General features: G+C 30.1%; 2 protein-coding genes across 2 annotated transcripts; both read left to right on the top strand.

The window, feature by feature from the left end:
* The first annotated feature begins 3,157 nt into the window (after positions 1 to 3,157).
* LOC120153315 lies at positions 3,158 to 4,748 on the top strand. Its single transcript, XM_039165300.1, has 2 exons — positions 3,158 to 3,310; positions 4,409 to 4,748. Exons 1-2 carry the CDS (start codon positions 3,198 to 3,200, stop codon positions 4,746 to 4,748), a joined length of 453 nt encoding a protein of 150 aa, XP_039021231.1. The 5' UTR covers positions 3,158 to 3,197.
* Positions 4,749 to 13,859: 9,111 nt separating this feature from the next.
* Positions 13,860 to 20,498, top strand: LOC120153253 (agamous-like MADS-box protein MADS2). Its single transcript, XM_039165244.1, has 8 exons — positions 13,860 to 14,444; positions 15,855 to 15,933; positions 16,075 to 16,136; positions 16,599 to 16,698; positions 16,884 to 16,925; positions 17,006 to 17,047; positions 19,598 to 19,734; positions 20,178 to 20,498. Exons 1-8 carry the CDS (start codon positions 14,260 to 14,262, stop codon positions 20,263 to 20,265), a joined length of 735 nt encoding a protein of 244 aa, XP_039021175.1. The 5' UTR covers positions 13,860 to 14,259; the 3' UTR covers positions 20,266 to 20,498.
* The last annotated feature ends 1,311 nt before the right edge of the window (positions 20,499 to 21,809 follow it).

Raw genomic sequence — 21,809 nt, 5'->3', positions numbered from 1 at the left:
GTTTTTAGGAATTAAGATGGGTGTAACATTGTTAGCATAAGCATTTAAGAATGTGATTGTGAAATCATATGAGTTTACTGATAAATCACTATGTAAGGGTCCTATGAATAATCAGATCCAACTAAACTCAACAAGTACAATACCAAAAAAAAAGAACTACTAGAATTCCTCGAAGATGTCAATGTCCTAACACGAGCATAAACAGCACCTCAATAGCACAAAATGGAATTTATAAAATCAAATAAAAAAATATTCGATGGAACTCGTCAAGCCGAGGTGACGAGTTCCTTCGAATTAAAGAAAACTAGTTGTTGGCTAGCCGTTATTCAACGGGCAAATGGGTAGCAACGGTCACTCGGAACTCGTCACCTCGAGGTGACAAGTTTGGTCGGGTATTTCAAAACACTAGTCGTTTATAGTCGTTAGTGGTAAGGCTATAAATATGGGTCTGGAGTTTTTATTTTTCACCAAACCCTGAATCCAAATTTTTTTTTAAAAAACATATGTTGAGAAAAAATCTCGAAAAATGACAACCGAGAATATATGTTGCGCATGGATAATGTCCATATTTCATCGATCCAATGCGGGCCGGACGACAAATGGAATATTTGTAATTGGGGGATGACAACCAGAGGGTCGCATCAACAAATGATGACATATCTGCATCAATCTGGTCTATTTCTGGCTATATTTTTATGTGGCTTCAAGGTGTACTTGACGTTGATCGAGGCTCTGATCAAACGTTAGCGCCCTGAGACATACACATTCCATTTCCCGAGTGGTGAAGAGACGATTACTTTGGAAAAACGTCGCTTACCAACTCGGTGTTCCTGTGAATGGAGCCCCCGCGGTGAGGCAGAACATGTACGACCTCTCGACGTTGGTATACCAAGTTCTGGGAAAATGGCTACCATCCGATGACATGAGGGGCTATCGGGTAATGATAATGTGGTTGGTGTATGAATTCGAAGTGATTGTAGAGTCTACCGAGGTGGAGGTTGTTTTCGCGTCCCGAGCATTTCTTCTCCAAGTGATCGGAGGGATATTATTATCGGATAAATTAGGTAATCTGGTGCACACTCAGTATTTGCAAATTTTAGAAGACTTTGATGTGTGTCGTAACACTAGTTAGGGCTCGGCGATTCTAGCCTTTCTGTACCGGGAGCTTTGTAAAGCTGCAATTGTAACGTCGGGTCAAAAAGCTGATGTAACAGGCTGTCTGATACTGCTACAGTCCTGGGCTTGGTATCACTTCTCGTTTTTTTACGCCAATTACAGAAGCCCCAGTCGATTTTCCGCTGGCTGATAGATAATTGTTTAACTTCATTTATTTAACTTTTTTAATTTCATAAATTTATTTATTATTTATTTGTTTATAATAATTTTTTATTTTTAAATATTTTAGATAACATCATAAAATATCAAAGACGAAGTTGGCGGGTGCCACTGCATGAGACATACGGATGAGGATTGACATCGTCGGTTGTTTCACGGTATGATATACAAAATTATCATTATTTTTTAAATCTTTTTAACTTTTATATACTAACTTTGATATTTAATATTTACAGTTCTCTTGGCTTCCGTATGTCGACGAGGAGATCAACCAGGTATTGTCAGGGTATTTTTTAGGGGTCCCACTTATGGTGTGTCATGACGTCGTTATTGCACAAAGCGATTGTTGAATGACACACGGTTGATATAGTGATACGCCAGTTTACACTGCACCAACCGATTCCTCCGCAAATGGAGGTTGATATGGACGAGCTCAATTCATTGATGCGCGTGGGAAACATAATGAAAATTGGTCGACGCGACACACTTACTACATCAACCGATGAAATCAGCGTGAAAAATCACTCCCCCATCGTTAGGACATTACACTACTGGACTTAGATTTTAACCATTCTCCCTATCTCGGGCTTTACGAAGAAAATGGCAAACTATATCTCATGACACCGAAAGAGGGGGCAAAATGGAAACATCATCAGGCCACATGCACCAAGTCCAAGTCCAAATCCAAGAAGAAAGCATCGTCATTGTCGTCTTCCGCTTCGACATCTATGGCTGAAGAGTACTATTATGCATCTCATGCTAGTTTCAGTTTCTTTCCTCCATATCATACCTCAGCCGAGACTCGGCCGACTTAGGTTGGAGGTTCATAGGATGCACCGTAGTAAACTCAAGCATCTTCGACAAAACATGTGGTTGCAGGTGATTGGGATCATATCTTATATGGTCAACAAAGTAGCAGTCATGTCGAAGCAGTTACGGCGATGATGGCATCAAATGTCATAAATTCATCACCGTATTTCGAAGGTAGACCGCAAAGTGTATTGGATACACCTCCTTGACAAGACAATGACAACAACGATTAAGGCATACGACCCCATCGTACTCGACAAACCCTGCGACATTATCATTCGACCACTCCGCTGCATCGTTAAAAACTTAGAAGACATATATAAATTTTCTTTGTAATTTTCATGCAAAAATTTTTTACAATTAACTTACTTTGTATTTCATAAAATTTAAATAAACTAATTTTTCTTTTAATTTTAATTTTTTTTAAAATTATTACCGACCAAAGACGAGTTCTAAGTGACCGTTGCTACCCGTTGAACAACGACTAGCCAATGGTTAGTTTTTTTTTTAATTCGAAGATGACGAGTTTCATTGAATATTTTTATTTGATTTTATAAATTTTTTTTTTAATATTTTTAATGGACTCGTCAGCTCGGAGTGACGAAAGTCCTTATAACACCATTAGAATAATAACCTACGTGGGGCCCATTACGCATGGACCATTAAAAAATAATATCTCATGAAACTCGTCAAGGTGACCAGTTCGGAGTGGACTGTAGCATTTATCGTATTTTACTAAAAAAAGTTTGGGTAGGATACCCTAATATTTTTACCCGTTATTGAGCCCAAAAAACCAATCAATAACCAGAGTTTGGCCCAAAGTGCCCACAACTCCATGAAAATAATTAGCGGGAAAAAGGCAAATTTTGACCAGGTAGGTCTCGAACCTGCAAGCTCCCCGTTATTAGCACAACACTCTAACCAACTAAGCTAATAAGCCTGTTTTTCTTTTATCAAGCAATTTTAAATTTTTTTAGCAAACATAGAAATGCATTACAGTCAATCACTGAATCGATAAAGTTTTAGATGTCTGGACCGATACAGAGCAGAAAATGGAACACATAACAGCAAGCGAAGTTGCAGGCTTTGGAGTTGGTACTTTGTTACTGTGTGCTACAATCGCTGCCCCCAAAGTTGATGCTTTCATTTCTGCTTCACAAAGAAGGTAACTGAACTTCTCGAAGCCCATTTTTTGTTTTGTTTCCAAGCTTTTTTACTTTGCAAGTAAAACCCAGATTTCTAGAAGTATTAAAACATGGAAAAAGTTAATTTTTTTTTGTTCTGGGTATGGGTAAAATTTGGTGTTTTGATTATTAGCTTGGTTCATGAATTTTGAGTTGTGACATCTTTTGTTTATTTTGATATGGCTTTTGTTGTTCAATTTGTTGGTTTAAAATTGGATGTCAAGTGGAAATGCTATCATTGTACTTCAATTCAATGCCTTTTGTATCCCTGTGATAGATTTTAATTGTGGGGTTGTTTGAATTTTTATGAAATGATTGCTATATCTTCTTGTTTGATTTATGTTCTTTGTGATGATTCTATATCAAAAGAATGTACTGGCCAACACAGAATTTTGCCCCAAAAAAAAAAAAACTCCCCTTCCAGAAAATTCTGGTGGTGTAAGTAATTAATTATTGTGTAACAGAAAATTGTTTTTATTGTCATCTTATGCTAGGGCAAAACTGAAGTGGCCTGGAAGGAACCTAGGATTTAGCCTATTTTGTTCACATGGTAACTTTTAAGGGGTGACATTTAGCAGGTTTAGAGTTCGAATTCTGAAATCCATAATCCCTTCACGTGTCTCCAAGTCATGACCTCCTTTGCACGAAATTTAAATATAATCGGTTTCGGAACCATCGGCTTTGCGATGTTGTTTATCGTGCTATGGTACTTGTGATTCACTTATCTTAGGAAAACTCGACTAGTGTATAATGTATATAAAGGTTGCCTTTTTTGTTTTTTCTGATAATAAAAAGGATTAAGCTAGGAATGCTTTAGGAGGGGAAACGGATAAAGCTCTAGTCTTATTGTCGAGTGAATGAACTGGATCAATTTCTTTCTGAACTAAGTTGCCCATCAGCTTTAGCGTATTAAGGTAGGTGACATGCATTATCTATATCATGAGGTTCCCCACTTTTATTCAACTTTGATAAGAAAAAGAGACCTTCTAGGATGTGTTTATTTGGCTTCTGTAATCTACACGGTTAGTATCATTGTTAATACGGAGCACGAGCTGATATGCAACCTGTTAAACTTGCAGTTCGTTGGGCTTGTGCAAGAGATGTGGTGGTCTACAGGTGATAACATGCTTGAGATGCAGAGGAACTGGATTAATCAAAGCAAATGGACCGTTCGGTTTTAACCTTATCGATAATTTGAATCAGTCCGAGGAATTTAAGGTAAAATCTGTTGGATGTACAAAATGTCAAGCTAGAGGTTACTTCAGCTGTCCTGATTGCTCTAATACATCTACTAGTTGGTTCCTGATCGTGCCATGGAAGACATTTTTACTCTTGTGCTCATGTTTAGCATATGATCATTACCTTTCTTTCAAAAGCCATTGTATGTACACTGGATTTTGCAAACCAACTTGTGGATGAAGTTTTGTGACAATGACTCCTAGTTATACCGGTTTTATTTATCGATCTTAATGTTATGATGATGTCTTCTGAAACAAGTATTTAGGAAAAATGAAGAGCCGAACACTTTGAATGAAAAGAATTTAGGAATCCCACTTGTAGATGTAGGTTTGTCAGAGTGGGTTGCTGTTTCAAGTGTTTCATTATCAATCCCAAAGCTATAATGGATGTCATATATTTCCTTGTTTCGATATTTAAGGATTGTGTGGACGATAAACGAGTTGAATTCAAGTAACTTATGAACAGTATCTCCTCCCCCCCCCCCCCCCGCGCGGAAAACCTGTGGCATGCTTCAGATATAATCATTGCAGCCCCATATCTCTCAACATCTGAAAATCCACTCCTTGACCTATAGAGATACATATATGATTATGACATTATTATTATCCACTTGCAGCATACCACAAATTCATTTTCTTTCTTCGGTTGAATTCGATTATAATCACGTCCCAAATGTACCGAGCCACTGTTGAAGAATCGACAACTCACATTCACCTCATTCATCTGTATTTTAGAAGCTTTTCGTTTTCAAGCATTTTTTCCTTTTACTGAATTCTCCCCAGGTGATGATCATGTCGTTGAGTGGATATGCAAATCCACCACTAATACATAAAATCTTGTCAAATTTTCATCATTTTCACTTTTGTTTTACTGTCCATCATCTGCAACTATCCGAACGAGCTCAAAGTAAAACACCATATATCATTTCGAATTTTCATTTTCTATAAAATATTTGTGTAACATGGCATGTATTCATTGAACGAAGTGATTTTTCTTCCCCCCTTTCCTACTAGCTTTTGCAGCGTGCATTGAATCCAACCACTTCAAATGGGCATCACGTTGATCATGAATAACTTTAGGTTTTAGCTTCTTTTGCAAACCCCATGTTCTCAAACAGCGATTAGATTGAGATTGAGATTGAGATTGAGATTGAGATTGACATGGTGTGCAAAAGTTAAGATGAATCAAAGGTTAAAAAGGTGGATGTGATCAGAATACTAAAATTAGCATTGTGTCATTGATATGTCCTTTCTCCGCTTTTCATTTTTGTGCATCTTTTGGTTCATGATATTCGCTCATCGGCCCGTGCCTGGTGGGATATTTCAACCAAGTCGATTACATTAACTGATATTATTCGATTTGGTTAGTTCGATTTTAGTCACAATTAAATCATGTTTATCGATGATTAGTTTATGTTAATTCGATCGATTAATTAAATTAAATAATTTTAAATATTACTCTTTAAAAGGTATTGCTGAGCTCTAGAGCCTCTTTTGCCTGATGCAATTACTGTACAGTACTTGGCATGCGACGAAAGAGGCAGAAAAATCAGGAGGGCTGGGGAAAAATCTGACGACGGTGTTTCTGCTGTCAAAAAATCGACACGTGTCCTTCAGTGGTTTTCGACTCTCTATATTTTCGCTTTTAAAAAAAAAACTCTCTAGATTTACGCCGTCGTTATTTGTTCGTACGACCCTGATACTCTGAGCGTCGCTAGTTTTGATTTCACGGGCCAATAAAATAAGGGCACGTGTTGCGAAGATTGATCTTTGTAAAACTTTTGACTGGATCCGACAAATTAGATTTTGTGGAAATCCAAGGTTCAGTTACTTTTAACGCGCGTCTTACAATCTAATTTATTTTTAAAGACTTAATTGCATCACGTTTCCTTAAATTATAACTCTTATTTTGAATTAGTTTTTAAATTTTTAAACGTTCCAATTTAATACCTAAACTATGACTATTGTTTTAAATTAGTCCTCAAATTTTTTGAACATTTCATTTTCATTCTCGAACTATGACCTTTATTCTAAATTACTCCCAAAACTTTTTGAACATTTCAATTCCATCCCAAACTATATGTATATACTAATCACATACTTTGCTAATAAAATCGATATACCAAGTTATATTATTATATGTTTGAATAAAATGAAGTTTAGGTTAAACTATTCTTGAAACTAATTACATATTTGGATGACTTTTGGGATGAAAAAGGTTCAAAAGTTTGATGATCAATTTAGTATGAGTGTCATAGTTTGGTATAAAATTAGAATGTTCAAAATTTTAAGGATTAATTTAGAATGAAAGTCAAAGTTTAGGGATTAAAATGGAATATTCAAAAGTTTAAGGATCAATTTAAAATAAGATTATATTTCAAGGACATATGATGTAATTAACTCATTTTTAAATTAATATCATTTTATGCCAAATAATATAAAGATGTTTGATTTTCAATAATCTATTTATTTTATATATTTGGTAAATAGGTCGAAATTTCAAAGGTCAATTTACTGAATAAGCCTTTTTTGGCTTTGCTTAAAAAATGAACTTAAAGTTTTGTTTGTTTCCTTTTAATTGATTTTATAGAAATTGATTTTACTTTTTTTTACTGTTTGGTTGACAGAAAATATATGGTTAATTTAATTTATTTTTCTAGTCAACTGAATTTATTTTTTATTTTTTAAAAAATGATTTATAGTCTAATTTTTTATAAGTCATTTTAAGAACTTTTCAATTCAAAATATAAACATTCAAATATTATTTTATATATTTAATATATATATTATTTTAGTATCATTTTAATAAAATAGTCATTAAAATATTCATTGATATTTTAATAATATTAATATTATATATATATATTATACTATTTTAATAATAAATATCATTAATGAAATTTAATTTATTTATTAATTTCATAAAAATAATATTATAAAATTATTGAATATTTAAAGTATACTCCTTAAAATATAACATAATATTCTTATTTTAATATTATAGTTTTCAATATCTTAATAATATTATTATTTTGATAAGTAATTAATATAATTAATAATATATTATTCTTATTTTAATAAATAATTAATATACTTTATAATAATTTTACTTAATAAATATAATAATCATAATATTTTTATAAAAATTATAGACATAATATTTTAACAATAATATTGACATAAATAATATTAAATAAGTTATTCTAGTATTTTAAAAATAATATTATTATTTTATTAATAAATAGTATTAGTTATTGTATTTGATGTTTATAATTAAGAATTATAAAAAAATGATCAACAAGTGAAAAATGAATTACATAACATTATTCGAACACCGTAAAATCATTTTCAGAAAATGTAATTCATTCTACAAAATTCAATTTTCAAAATATATTTTTCATGAAACAAACGGACCAGAACATTATATCAAACTACCCCTTGTCATTGCTTCTGAGAAGGATTATAAACAACCAATGGCCATGTAATAATATGCTGAAATCTCATCAATTGAATAAAAAAAAGTCATTTTTAGTTTGGAACCAAAAAGAAAAAGAAATTGCATTGCTTCTCTCTTTTATGGCTATTGTCACACCATAACATAGCATATATACCACTCTTTGATGTGACCAATTCATAAATTAAAGACTGAGTTTTATATAACATCTTGAATATGAATATGAATATGAATATGAATATAATTAGAAAATTATAGCAAATACAAATTGACAATTAAGACAACACCTTTGAACATAATATATTTTCACCATATGAATTACAATAAGAAAATAATAATAATTAAAACGCTTAAGGGCTGAAAGTGACCTCAAACAATTTTAATGATTTCCTTAAATTTTTTTTAAATGACTTTCATTAATAAGTAATTATATAAATGATGCATTTTTATTAAATAAATGTGTAATGTGAGAAAAGATATGACATGGAAGTGTTGTTCTAAACAAACATTATCTTGTAATCCGCTATAATTTTAAAAGAATATGATCAATAAATCATATTCTCTCTCAATTTGGAAAAAAAAATCATATTTTTAGACTCTTATTTGATAAATATGTTTATGGATATTGTAAACATGTTTATGGTAAGTTACATTACTTTATTTTCTTTACATAAATTTATACACAATCATCCAATTACTTTATTATTCACTGATTTTAATTTTAATTTTTATAAGTCATAGCAAAATGGCGTGAAGATCAACATGAGAAAAAATAAGTGTCATCTCGATCAGTCAGTCATGTCGATGTCAAATCCAATCCTGAGAAGAAAAAAAGATAAATGAAAATAATGGCCAAACGACAAAAAACTACCAAAAGAAAGAGAAAAACTTGTCACAAATGTAGTGATAAACGTTCACAAAGACATAATTATTCTTATTAAAAACTAAAAAAAATAAAGAGAAAAAATAACAGGCAACGGACAACTAGCATCAAGACTGTGTCGCCACTACCTAAACAAAATCGAAAAACAAAGTTAATTTTATATATAGAAAATGACACAAATTGTAAAGAAAAAAAAATGAGAGAAGAGTAGGAGAGGGAGAGAGCGGCTATGGTTTATATTAAGTAGAATGGTTTTTCCAAAAATGTTAAATATACAAGTCAATAAAATATTGATATATCTCATTAAAATTTATAAATCATAATAATTAACACTTATATAATTACACATAATTATATCATAATTTAACTATTAAATGATATTTTTGACTAATTTTAAATCTAATATTAATCATATCTAGAGCAAAAATGAAGGAAGGAATCTAAGAAAATGAACGAGAGTGCTCCTAGTTGATCTAGAATCCACAACCATAAAGGAATATGAAAGAACAAAGACAACTAGGGATGGACCCAGAAAGGGGTGAGACGAGGAAATCGTCCCCAAAAAATTTCAAATTCTTATATATTATAGATATATTTTTATTGAAAATATATTATTACCCCTAAAATTTTATAAGTTCACCCATAACATAAAATCTTGCGTCTATCCTGAACTTGACCAACCGACTGAAATACACGTGTTCAATTATTAAATGACTTTTAAACATATGCGTTTGGTTCACGAAATGTAAGATTACTAGTGGGAATAAAAGATTACCAGGGAATTGGATTACTGGGGATGTTGTATTTTTTGTTTGGTTGGTTTAGCAGGAATGTAATATTACCGTGTTTGGTTAAAGGAATAAAAGATTACTGAAATGTATATTTGACCAAATTGTCCTTATTATATATTTATTTTTTTAACAAGTTGAATTCTACGATAATATTACTATAAGTATTTATATATTTTATTTAAAAAAATTTAAATTCATAAAATTTATATAATTTTTTTACAAAATTGAAAATATAAAAAGGTTTAATGAAATGGTAAAATTTTATTTTAACCCCTGAACTTCATATAAAATTTTAATTAGACTTTTTTGTAAATCTAAAATAGTTTAAGGATAAATTTGTAATTTAACCTTCGTAGAATTTTTATTATTCAATGACGGAACAATGATATTTTTGAAAAAAAAAATTAAGGGCATTTTAGTTCAAAACGTTGATAATCCAATAATATCTAAGGAAGGGAGGTAATGACATTCCCAGTAATATACCTCAAAAAATCCACTGTTGGTAATAAAACATTATCGAGAATGAGATTATCGGCCAACCAAACGGGATAATGTGGATTCTATTCCTCTGGTAATCTTATATAATTTAAAACAAACAACCCCTAAATGACTTAACACTACCATAACTGATATTAAATTTAATCAATTAGAGAGAGAGATAGAGAGGGAGGGAGGGAGGGAGCCACCATTTTACAACCAGAGCTTTTACTTTCTCATTAATGGCGACGAATCACTACATAACATATTAATAATTCTGAATTTATTTTCTTATTTGTATTATGTTCGTTTTTCCTTTTTAAGCGGAAAAGTTTTAAATAATCAAACTTCCATAAAATCATTCATTTAAGATGCAATTAGATGACTAATAAATTTATATATATTTGTTACAACTATACTGATAATTAATATTAAATATTTTAAGAAATACTATATACTTTTACCTAAAAATGTGTAATATTCCCTCCGTCCCATAAAAATTGTTTATTGTTGATTTATAAAAAGTTAAAATTTTTAAACTTTCACTTTGATTATTTTAAATTTTTTAAATAATTAAATTTTATAAAATATATATTTAAAAACTATTTGATTGAAAGTTTTAAAAATGCATTTTTCAGGGAAAATGTTAACATGACAACACGTGGGAAGGCACGTTGATGTACCGCGCCTTCTAGGGTTATCAAAAGCATATTTTAAAAAATATATTTTAAAAAAAATAAAAAAATAAAACCATAAGGACCAACAATGTAATTTAATATATATTAGTTCTATGAGTTAAAGAGTCTAATGGTATTAGTTTATATAAGCATATTGGAGTGTTTAGATTATGTTTCTTGACAATGTAGGATAAAAGCAAAAATGAGTATTCCTTAACTTTTTTATATTATCTCTATATCTAATGAATCCACTTATACACTAATGTTAAACTTCATTAGGTTAATATTTATTATTAAGGTTTGTTAATTAAGATTAAATATTTTTTATATGTTAATATATTTAAATACTTATTTTTTTTAATTATGAGTTCAAAAAATTTATGTAATACAAATTAAAAATATTTCATTGACATATAAATGTATTATTTATTGAATATGATTAATTAGATCTATAATTTAAGTTGAATCTAATATAAAAATATGAAAAAAAAATATTGCTTGGTTTATATAGAAAATTTTCCTTACAAATAATTTAAAAAATCATAAAACCAAATTTATGTATATAAATGATAATACCATTAATTGTTACTACTAAAATATAATATAAATTAGTTAAAAATGATAATATAAATATTTTTATAAGTTATATAATCATACAATTAGGATCATATAACAATTTAATTAATCATATTTAATAAATAATACATTTATATGTCAATGAAATCTTTTTAATTTGTGTTACTTAATTTTTTTGAACTCATAATTAAAAAATAAGTATTTAAATATATTAATATATCAAAAATATCTAATCTTAATTAATATAAACATTAATAATAAATATTAACATAATGTAATTTAACAATAACGTATAAGTGGATTAATTAGATATAGAGATAAAAATGTAATGAATATACATTTTAGTTTTTATCTCACATTGTCGAGAAACATACTATAAACACTCCAATATGCCTATATAAATTAATACCATTAATCTCTTCAACTCATGAAACTAATATGTATTAAATTACACTATTAGTCCCTATAATTGTATTTTTTAATGTTTTTAAAGTATATCTTTTTAAAAATATTTTTAAGGAATTGAAAGATGCGATCATTGAAACACGTATTCTCTGGTTATTTTTTCAGGAAAGAACGGCTTAGGAGATGCGTATTTAGTCCACTTAAGTAAAGGCGCTTTCCACATAACAAGTCTTATTAGCAACGGTATTAGATCATTAAAATTTAACTAAACATGACAGGTAATATTATAATATTTAGGTAAAAACGCAAAAAATATGATGGAAAATAGTTGCCATCATAAAAAATTGAACTTTCACGCTCTGACTTGCCGCGTGATGTCACACCCAATATTTTATAGAATTTGCCATATTTTTTAGTTGATTTTTATGTTTTATGTTACAACTTACAATAGTTGTAGCTGGACAAAATTAGATAAATACTGCTGTAATTTTTAAAAATTAGAACAATAGAGTTGAGTGGGAAATTATCTAAAGGGTTGGACTGATTTTTTATCATGTAATTTTTAAATTCTTAATTATCGATAACACAAACTATATAATTTAAGAAAAAATATTTAATTTTAATCTTAATTATTTTATTTTAACTAATTAAATGATAACACGTGTCAAATTCTAATAGGACAAAAATAAATAAATAAACTATGCACCATAATGAATCAAACCGGTGATTCATGTGAAGACTGCTCACGCCTTTACAATTGAGTTAAACCCAATCGTTGGTAAAGGGTTGCAACATAGTTTATATATTTTATTTTAGTTAGTGGCAGCAAAAAAAAAATGCAAAATTACTCAAATGAGAATTTGAACCTATAATTTAAAAGATAATTTAATTTTTCTTAACCATAATTTCAACTCTCGTATCCGTAAATTATACTTTAAAATTAAATTTATTTTTTTTCTTTTATACATTTATAATATTAAATTTATAATTTCAATAGTTAGGTGACCTAATTGATAAATTTCAAAAATAGTGGTCAAAATAAAGAGAGACAATAGTTAGATAGTTCATGGTATAGTTTATCCAATGTAATTTTCAGATTTATTTCTACTTCATTATATAATCAACACTAATTATATTATTTTTCATTTAAATATATTCTTTAAAATGCTGCCTAACATTTCCTTTAGTTATACTTTTTTTTATTCTCAAATATCTTATCTTCAATAAAAATACCGCTAATCATTTTAATCCGTTTAATAAAAAATGGGGTAAATTATAAATTTAATTAATGAATAAATTTATTAAAATTAAGATTAAATTAATAGAATGTATAAATATTAAAGATTATATGTATAATTATGTTAATTTTTTAATTGTGATATCAACATTTACGTTAACTGTTAACGGTAAGTGACTTAATTGATAATAATTAAATAATTAAATGATCAAATTAACTAAATTAAAATATCAATAATAAAATTAAAATTGATAAATAGTTAAATTGTTAATGATATAGTTTACCCTAAAATATCAACTAAGGGGCTGTTTGTTTGGCTCTGAATGGAATCATTCAGCGTTGAATGTTGAACAGTTCAACATTCAGCGTGTTTGTTTATCACCTCTGAATGATTTAGTGCTGACTGATTCAGCAAAACAGTGTTGAATGATTCATCATCAAAGTACATTCTGAATCATTCAGAGCCATTATCAAACAGCATGTCACATTCAGAACTAATTCATACAGAGCCTCTGAATCATTTAGCATTTAAATCATTCAACGCTCAATCATTTTAAAGTAAACAAACAACCCCTAAACCGACACTCGTTCAGTTCTTAAGAGCGTGTAATCAAACGCTAAAACTGAGAACGTGAAAAACTGTTACTCAAAGCAGGAACAGCAAAATTTTGCAGTACGAAACGAGGAAAGAAAAACAACAACCCTAGAACAGCAAAATAATTACTATCTTTTTTTGAAAGAAATAGATGATACGTTTTACTTAAATGAAAGCCTTTGGGGTTAGAAAGCTGGAGCTGGAGAAGAACCAAAGCTACAAGGAACTGAGCATTTCAAGCAAAATTTCTCTCGTTTTCTTTCTCTTTCTCTCTTGGTGTTATATTTGTTTTTTTTTCTCTTGAAAGGGTGTCAATAATCCTAGTTTTCTTTTTTCTCTTTGTTTTTCACAAATTTGGTTACACTTTGGGACCTGAGATCCCTGACTTAGCAAAGCAAAAACCAAACCCTTCAACCAGCAGCTGCTTCCCAAGAACTTAGAAAAACAACAACATAATCTTAGTAAAAGAAGAAACAATTACATATACATAGAGAAATAGTCGGTAATCTAAAGTTATAGAGGTGTCTGATTAGTATAAATATAGTAAGGCAATAAAGGGAAAAACCAAACCGAAAAAAGGTTTTTTTAAGGAAGACCATGGGGAGAGGAAGAGTAGAGTTGAAGAGGATAGAGAACAAGATAAATAGACAAGTTACATTTGCAAAGAGAAGAAATGGGTTGCTCAAGAAAGCTTATGAGCTCTCAGTTTTATGTGATGCTGAGGTTGCACTTATCATCTTCTCTAACCGTGGGAAGCTCTATGAGTTTTGTAGCAGCTCTAGGTATATCAACTCTTTTTCGTAGCTCTCTTTATTCTCACTTCTTTCTTCAATTTGTCTTCTTCTTCTTTTTTTTAGCTATTTTGATCTGTGGATCTATTGATTTGTTTCGCTTTTATGTTGATTTTGAACTTGACTTATTTGATCTCGTTTTCTTTGAGCATTTTATTTAATTTTATGAGGATTTTGGAGGTTCATTAGGTTATAATTGCCGTACTTTTTGATTGTTTTTAGTTATCTGGTTATGAGCTTCTGGTCATTCATTTATCTAATTCTTTTCGTAATTTTTTGAGGTTCGGGTCTAGTTTTTTTGTGTTATAGAAGATCTGATTTCCATACAATTCATGTCTATAAATTTAAAGAAGATGACCTTTTTTTTCTAGGTTTTTCTCTTTTTCTAGAATTACGAGTTTTCTTCTGCATATATCAGTTCAGGTGTAGAAGTCTCATACCTTGTCATGGCAGATCGATCGATCTAGTTAATAAAACACCAAGTTTTCTTCATTATTCCTACTGATGTTTCTTTGTGAAATTTCTCATATGGTACTTTTCTCAATGACACAAGTTCCATTTCGTCAAAATCGCAGATGTTTGTCCCTAAACATGTTCATGAAATTCTTACTAATAAATTGATTTCCTTTAATTTCTGGGTTCATTTAATAGCACAGCATCTCATTACTGGTTCTTAGGATGAATGTTTTAAAGTTTCACTAACAGCATTTATCGCGTGTCCTTAATAAAGGTTTTCCAGTTTTGATGAATCAATATTTGTAATATTAGGAAACTATTTTATGTATACATGCATCGTTTAAGAAATCTGGTAAGAATATTGTAAACCTTCGAAGTTTTCCAGTTAATGATTTGTAAATTGAATAATATAACTTTTAATCGACCAGTCTATTTGTGGTTCGGGTTAAATTTGTTATAGTACATGTACTTTCAGAAGAAGCATTTCAACACTGGCAGATACAAAATGTCATTTCCTCAGTAGGGTTACATTACCATTGGTCACTAGGGTGTCATGTCTTGAAATGCCCGCACAATGATTTTTCTTCATCGGATGCATAATTGTATATATGCTGTAAAGTTGATTCTGTGATAAAAATGGCTTGAATTCCTCTCTCTTTGTTTGTGTTTTTAGATTTTTTGGTATTATACCAGTCGTGTAATGGAAAATTAGAGGGTATGTTTTAGGTTCATGTTGTTTAGTTTCATGAAAATCATTTAGTTTTTCATGATTGAATATTACCCCATGTTTAGAAAAAGTGAAAGTTTAGTATTACCCAGGATGTAATACTAATAAACTACGTGTGCACATGAACTTGGGAATTTCAATGCAAAGATGAACTATTCCATGTACAATTTAGCATCATGAATGATAAACGTCCTTTTTCGCTTTTGCTTTCTTCTCAGCATGCTCAGGACACTTGATAGATATCAGAAATGCAGCTATGGTGCTGTGGAAGTTACCAAGCCAGCCAAGGAGCTTGAGGTGAGATTTTGGCAATGTTCATAAACTGTTTGATAGATTACGTCTTAAAAAAAGTTGGCTTGGTAATTTAAAGTATCGAACTTTTGTTTTCGATTGTTCTCCCCTAGTTTCAATCTTTGTTTTCATTGTTTGCTGTTGCAGAGTAGCTATAGGGAGTACCTAAAACTGAAAGCTAGATATGAGGAACTGCAACAAACACAGAGGTACTGTGTCAATTTTTCATTTATGTAATATGTTAAACATGATTATGAAAAGGAAGACAACATAAATAGTATATGAATGCACATTTATGTGTTATGGGATTATTACCTCTTCCCAAAAGACTTGGCAAGTAATATCAGAGCGATCTAGTGGGTGAGATAAAAAAGAAAGACAACCATGACGATGATGTCACAGGTTTGATTGGAGAAAATGTTACACCCTCAAGAGGTGAGGGACATTAATCTCACATAAAAAAAGAAGAAGAGGAAAATCCTGAAGTTTAAAAGCCGTGGTGCTACACATTTTATCAGTTATCTCACATGTCTTTTGTGAAGAGGATAATGGTTTCGTATACTATTCATGTATCTTTCTTGTCATAATAATTTTTAACATAGTATTCATAGTTGAAATATTTAAACATGAACAAGTTTATGTGCAATCTTGTTTGGTCTTTGATTCAACAGGAATCTCCTTGGTGAAGACTTGGGTCCATTGAACTCAAAGGAGCTTGAGCAGCTTGAGCACCAGCTTGAGGCATCCTTGAAACATGTTCGCTCCACCAAGGTAATAATATCATGAGCAGTAAAGAGTGTTTCCCCAACCCCCGGTGAAAAGTTAACCATGCATAATTAACATTGTCAACTTCTCAATTCATTAATTTGCTTCTTCATTTCCCTTTTAACTCCTTATATTTTCAAGTTTCACTTGCCATATTGTAACACTTGTTTTGTCTCAATCTCTTTCTGCAGACCCAATATATGCTTGACCAGCTTTCTGATCTTCAGAACAAGGTAACAATCTGAATTTTGGGGGGAAAACGTACTGCTAATGTTTTTTGTGCTTTTAATGCACTAATGGGCTTTAAGTACAGGAACAAATGCTAATGGAAGCTAACAGAGCTTTGTCCATAAAGGTAAATTCATCTCTTAAATTATAAAAGCAATAGCTTCCATCAACTTTTTAACTGTATATGATATGTCAAGTTGAAAGGACATAACTCATGACGTAGTTTATGAAAGGGTTAATATATTATTGCGTTTTTATCAACAAAAAAAAAAACTAAAATATTACAATATTACATGTTAGATTTTTTTTAAAATTTTACGGATTAATTTAATACTCTTTTTTAGTTGGACCGAAGGCACATCTCATAAAGTATGTTTTTTTTAGAAAAAAGGTTGACATGACATTATATGAGAATACACGTTTTAAGGGGCGCACCTTCCAAGTTTTTTTGTCTGTATTTTAAAAAAATATGTTTTAAAAATTTTAAAACATAAAATTATATGGACTAACAAAGTAATTTAATACATATTAGTTCTATGAGTTGAATAACTTAGTTTATATAGGCATATTAAAGTATTTAGGTTGTGTTTCTTGATAATGTGTGATAAAAACTAAAATGTGTATTCCTTAACTTTTTTTTATCTCTATATCTAATGAATCTACTTATACACTATTATTAAATTCCATTAGGTTAATATTTATCATTAAGATTTATTAATTAAGATTAGATATTTTTTTATATGTTAATATATTTAAATACTTATTTTTTTAATTATGAGTTCAAACTTGCTATGGTTTATAGCTCAAGCTGTACTCGTAAATCATGTCAAGAAAAAGAATGAGTAAACATCATGATTTGTAGATAATAATATAACAGTTGATAGAAAATAATGATAATCAACCGATTCAACTTCCATACAGGTGAACTTCATCTTGCATGAGAGGGAATTATAAGTATTTTAATCCAAACACAAACCACAAATCCGAACAATAATATCCATAATGTAAGATTCTAGTCTATAATGGAATACTTACTAATCCATACCTTACTGACATATGCTTCTCACATTTGTATAGCAAGCTGAATAAAGCTTTTGATAAGGCGAGAAACTAACATATTCTGATCCAAAACCATTTTGCTTTCACTAGAGGTATACATACCTACTCATTCGTTTCAAATGCCGTACATGATGGATAACAATTGTTTGGTTCTTTGGAGAATCATAATTCTTTTGCAATATGGTAACATGTAAAAGTCATATATGGTGAATCGAGTTCGAATTACTAAATCATACTTGCAATATATATAGTTGTTGCATATATACCAAAATAGAGCAATTTTAACAAGAGGCTACAATTTAAAAACACCAAAAGGTTGCATAAACGCCTAGGTATAAACAAGCAACAAAGAAATCAGTCATTTGTAAGAAGTTCAGAAACAACATAATATCTCAAAATAGAGGTTTATGAATAAGAATAACAACAAAGAAATCAACCATTTGTAAGTGTATAATGGTGTCATGATCATGCATGTTTAATCTAATATTTTTATATTAAATTCAACATAAATTTTTTTAACTCATAATTAAAAAATAAGCATTTAAATATATTAACATATAAAAAATATCTAATCTTAATTAATAAATCTTAATAATAAATATTAACCTAATATAATTTAATAATAGTCTAGAAGTGGATTCATTAGATACAGGGATAAAAAGTTAAGGAATACAACTTTTAGTTTTGATCTCACATTGTCAAGAAACATAACCTAAACACTCTAATATGCCTATATAAACTAACACCATTAAGCTCTTCAACTCATGGAACTAATATGTATTAAATTATGTTGTTTGTCCTTAAGGTTTTATTTTTAAAAAAATTTAAAGCATATTTTTTTAAAATACTTTTAGAGAATCTAATGTGGCAAAAAAAATCCTGGAGGAGCGCCCCTTGAAACACGCCTTCCCATGTGGTGTCATGTCAATATTTCCCTTAGAAAGTGTGTTTCATGAGACACACATTCGGTATTAGAAAGGGTGTTAGATTAGTAAAATTTAAGGAAAATGTGTATGATAAGTAATATTTGGGTATTTTTTGGGTAAAAACGCCATATATTATTAGATACTTGAATTTAGTTTTAATATTTAAACTGGTAACTTATATTTTTTTTGGGGTCCAATTTGATACCAAAACTTTGTTTTTGTTACACATTTTAGTTTTAGACCAAGAAAAAGTACTGATATTGATTTGAATTATGAGACCAAATTCAAGTACTAGAAAATATACCTGAGGGTTTGTATTCACCTTTGAAAGAGATTTACAAATTAAATCTGTATAAGTTGAACTTCTGTAATATAATATTTAAGTGACCCTAAGCAAGAATTTAGAGGAGTCCTTCACAAGCTGATATCAAGCAACTTGGAGTTTGGAGTATCATTTTGAGTACTTCCTTCCCTATGCGATCAACAAGCCTAGCTTAAATATAGCATTTTACTTAATCATCTCTATCTATATTGAAGATTTGATACTTAAGTTCCCATTAGATCCAAATATGAATTTGGGGTCGTAGATATTATGAAAAAAAGATGAACCTGACTGTTTCTTCAGACCCCCAGTCGCTGTCTCATATACTTGCCAGTTTTGTCAGCTAAAGACTTTTCTTGTGTTTTTACAGCTTGAAGACATTAATGCCAGAATTCAGTTTGGAGCACATTGGGAAGGTGGCGAGCAAAGTGTATCATTCAATAACCAGCATACTCACTCCATGGGGTTTTATCAGCCATTGGAATGCAATCCAACTTTGCAGATAGGGTATGATTTCAAACTTTTTTACCTTTTATTTTAAAGAAATTATTTCGTAAATCCTCCTCGTCACATCATCCATAGTCTCAACTAAATATCACCTACATCATTTTTTCCCACGTGTCACTAATTCATTCGTAATCAAATTACACTAAAGAAAAGGTAAAGATTCATCTTCGGAAAAAATAACGTGGAGAAAAAAAAATATGAAATGAGTGGTTTTTACTTATTGAGACTACGGAGATGTGGTGATGAGGACTGGTAATAATTTTTTTCATTCTAACATTGTTTAACACATATTCGGATATGGATGTGACATCTTCAATTACATAGAGAAACATAGAAAAAAATTAAACATGCTCATATCGAAAAATTTTAACACGCACCCGAATTTGAAAATCATAAGTATATGCCCGTTTTTAATTTATCAAATTATCTGTTTACTGGTGCAGTTACTGCAATCCTGGAGCTGCAGACCAGATGGCTGCAACAAGTCATGCTCAGCAAGTCAATGGCTTTATCCCTGGATGGATGCTCTAAATTTTTGGTTCCATCAACATGGTTAAAATGATCATAAACTCTAGTACCTAAAAATGCTTCTTGATGATGTTGAAAATGTGTAAAAAAATGGTTTCAAGAGCATATATATATGCATAATATCCTGCATTGACATAAAACACTACATTAGAGACTGAGTTTGCTGGTAAGACTCTTGAGCCACAGACAAAAGGCTTGTGATTAAGTTTATATATGACAATGGAAGACTTGTTCCATGCTTGCTTTGACACTGGTTAAGCACTTATTACACTTCTATGATCACGTTGCCAAAAATATTTGGGGCATTGTTGTTCTTGCCTGCATTTTTGGGGTGAAAGATGAAAGTTATTCTGCCATGGCTCATATCTTCTTATCATCGCTTGTTAAGAGTAGAACCACTTTTAGATAGTCATTAACTCATTATGAATAAGATGACTAGATATTGGTTGAGTAGGAAGAATGAGGTGCCTTGTATAGTTCTTTATAGGCAAAATTGCTCACAGTGAAAAAAATTATTGGCTCACATAGGATCTTGCCGGATCTCGTGTGAATGTTACATTGCTAGTTGAAAGATGCCGGGAACGCAATGCGTCTTTGGGAAGACGTGGCGAAGATAGTGCGTCTTCTGTTTTGTTCATACGATAATCTTGACATTCCAACTGCATGAAAAATTTGTGAAGAATGAGAAAGACACATTATATTCCCGACGTCTTCTCTAACACTGTAGTGATCACATCATCTGAATAAATAATTTCGACAAGACTTTATATGAGCCAATTGTTTTTTCTATCTCCTCGTGTGAGTAATTTTGCCGACCAACTTTGTAAATATCTGGAATAACTTAAATTAGGCTCATCCTTATAATTATAAAGTTTAGATATTAATAAAATAATGACATGTCATCCACTTTTAAAAAATATAAAAAATACTGCACACTAGTATATATTCAATATCATTTCCAACTTTAATTTTAATTAAATTATTTAAAAGTAAATAATTAAATATTTGAGAAAGAAAAATTTTGAACGAGAATTCAAAATAGAAATAAGTTTAAGGATACTTTTGCCATCGTAATTGATCAAAATGATCAATATTGCTCTTTATTTGTAATTGTTTAATGTAGTCTCCAAAATTTTGAATTGTATTAATATTATCCTTTGACCGATAGTAATTATTGGTGACCGTTACGATGATGATATAATGATCTATGATCTAACTTGAGTCGATAAAAGCAAAAATGAAAGAGAATAAAAGACTACAATAGTTAAAATAAAATGGGAGGTAAAATAAACGACTAAAACAAAAGAAAAATCTTAAGGATATATATACAATAAAACTTTTATAAATTAATACTTGTTAAATTAATAATTTATTTAATTAGTCACATTGCACGTGAACATCATTCAATTAGTCAATACAATATATGTTTAATTCATGAAGAAGAATGTAGGTTCGTTGAATCGGAAAAAATCTCTCTAAATTAATAAATTATTAATTTATCAATTAATTAATACTTATTTAAATTAATAAAATTATGTGGTCTCGAT

Source organism: Hibiscus syriacus, unplaced genomic scaffold (assembly GCF_006381635.1).
Source record: "Hibiscus syriacus cultivar Baekdansim isolate YM2019G1 unplaced genomic scaffold, ASM638163v2 tig00111099_pilon, whole genome shotgun sequence".
In the NCBI taxonomy this organism is placed as follows: domain Eukaryota; kingdom Viridiplantae; phylum Streptophyta; class Magnoliopsida; order Malvales; family Malvaceae; genus Hibiscus; species Hibiscus syriacus.
This window is presented reverse-complemented; position numbering and strand designations above follow the sequence as displayed.

Coding starts and splice junctions, on each gene's coding strand:
- LOC120153253 (XM_039165244.1), top strand. CDS start 14,260: ATGGGGAGAGGAAGAGTAGAGTTGAAGAGGATAGAGAACAAGATAAAT. Junction 15,934..16,074: donor AGCCAGCCAAGGAGCTTGAG/GTGAGATTTTGG, acceptor TTGCTGTTGCAG/AGTAGCTATAGGGAGTACCT. Junction 16,926..17,005: donor TTTCTGATCTTCAGAACAAG/GTAACAATCTGA, acceptor CTTTAAGTACAG/GAACAAATGCTAATGGAAGC.
- LOC120153315 (XM_039165300.1), top strand. CDS start 3,198: ATGGAACACATAACAGCAAGCGAAGTTGCAGGCTTTGGAGTTGGTACT. Junction 3,311..4,408: donor ATTTCTGCTTCACAAAGAAG/GTAACTGAACTT, acceptor TTAAACTTGCAG/TTCGTTGGGCTTGTGCAAGA.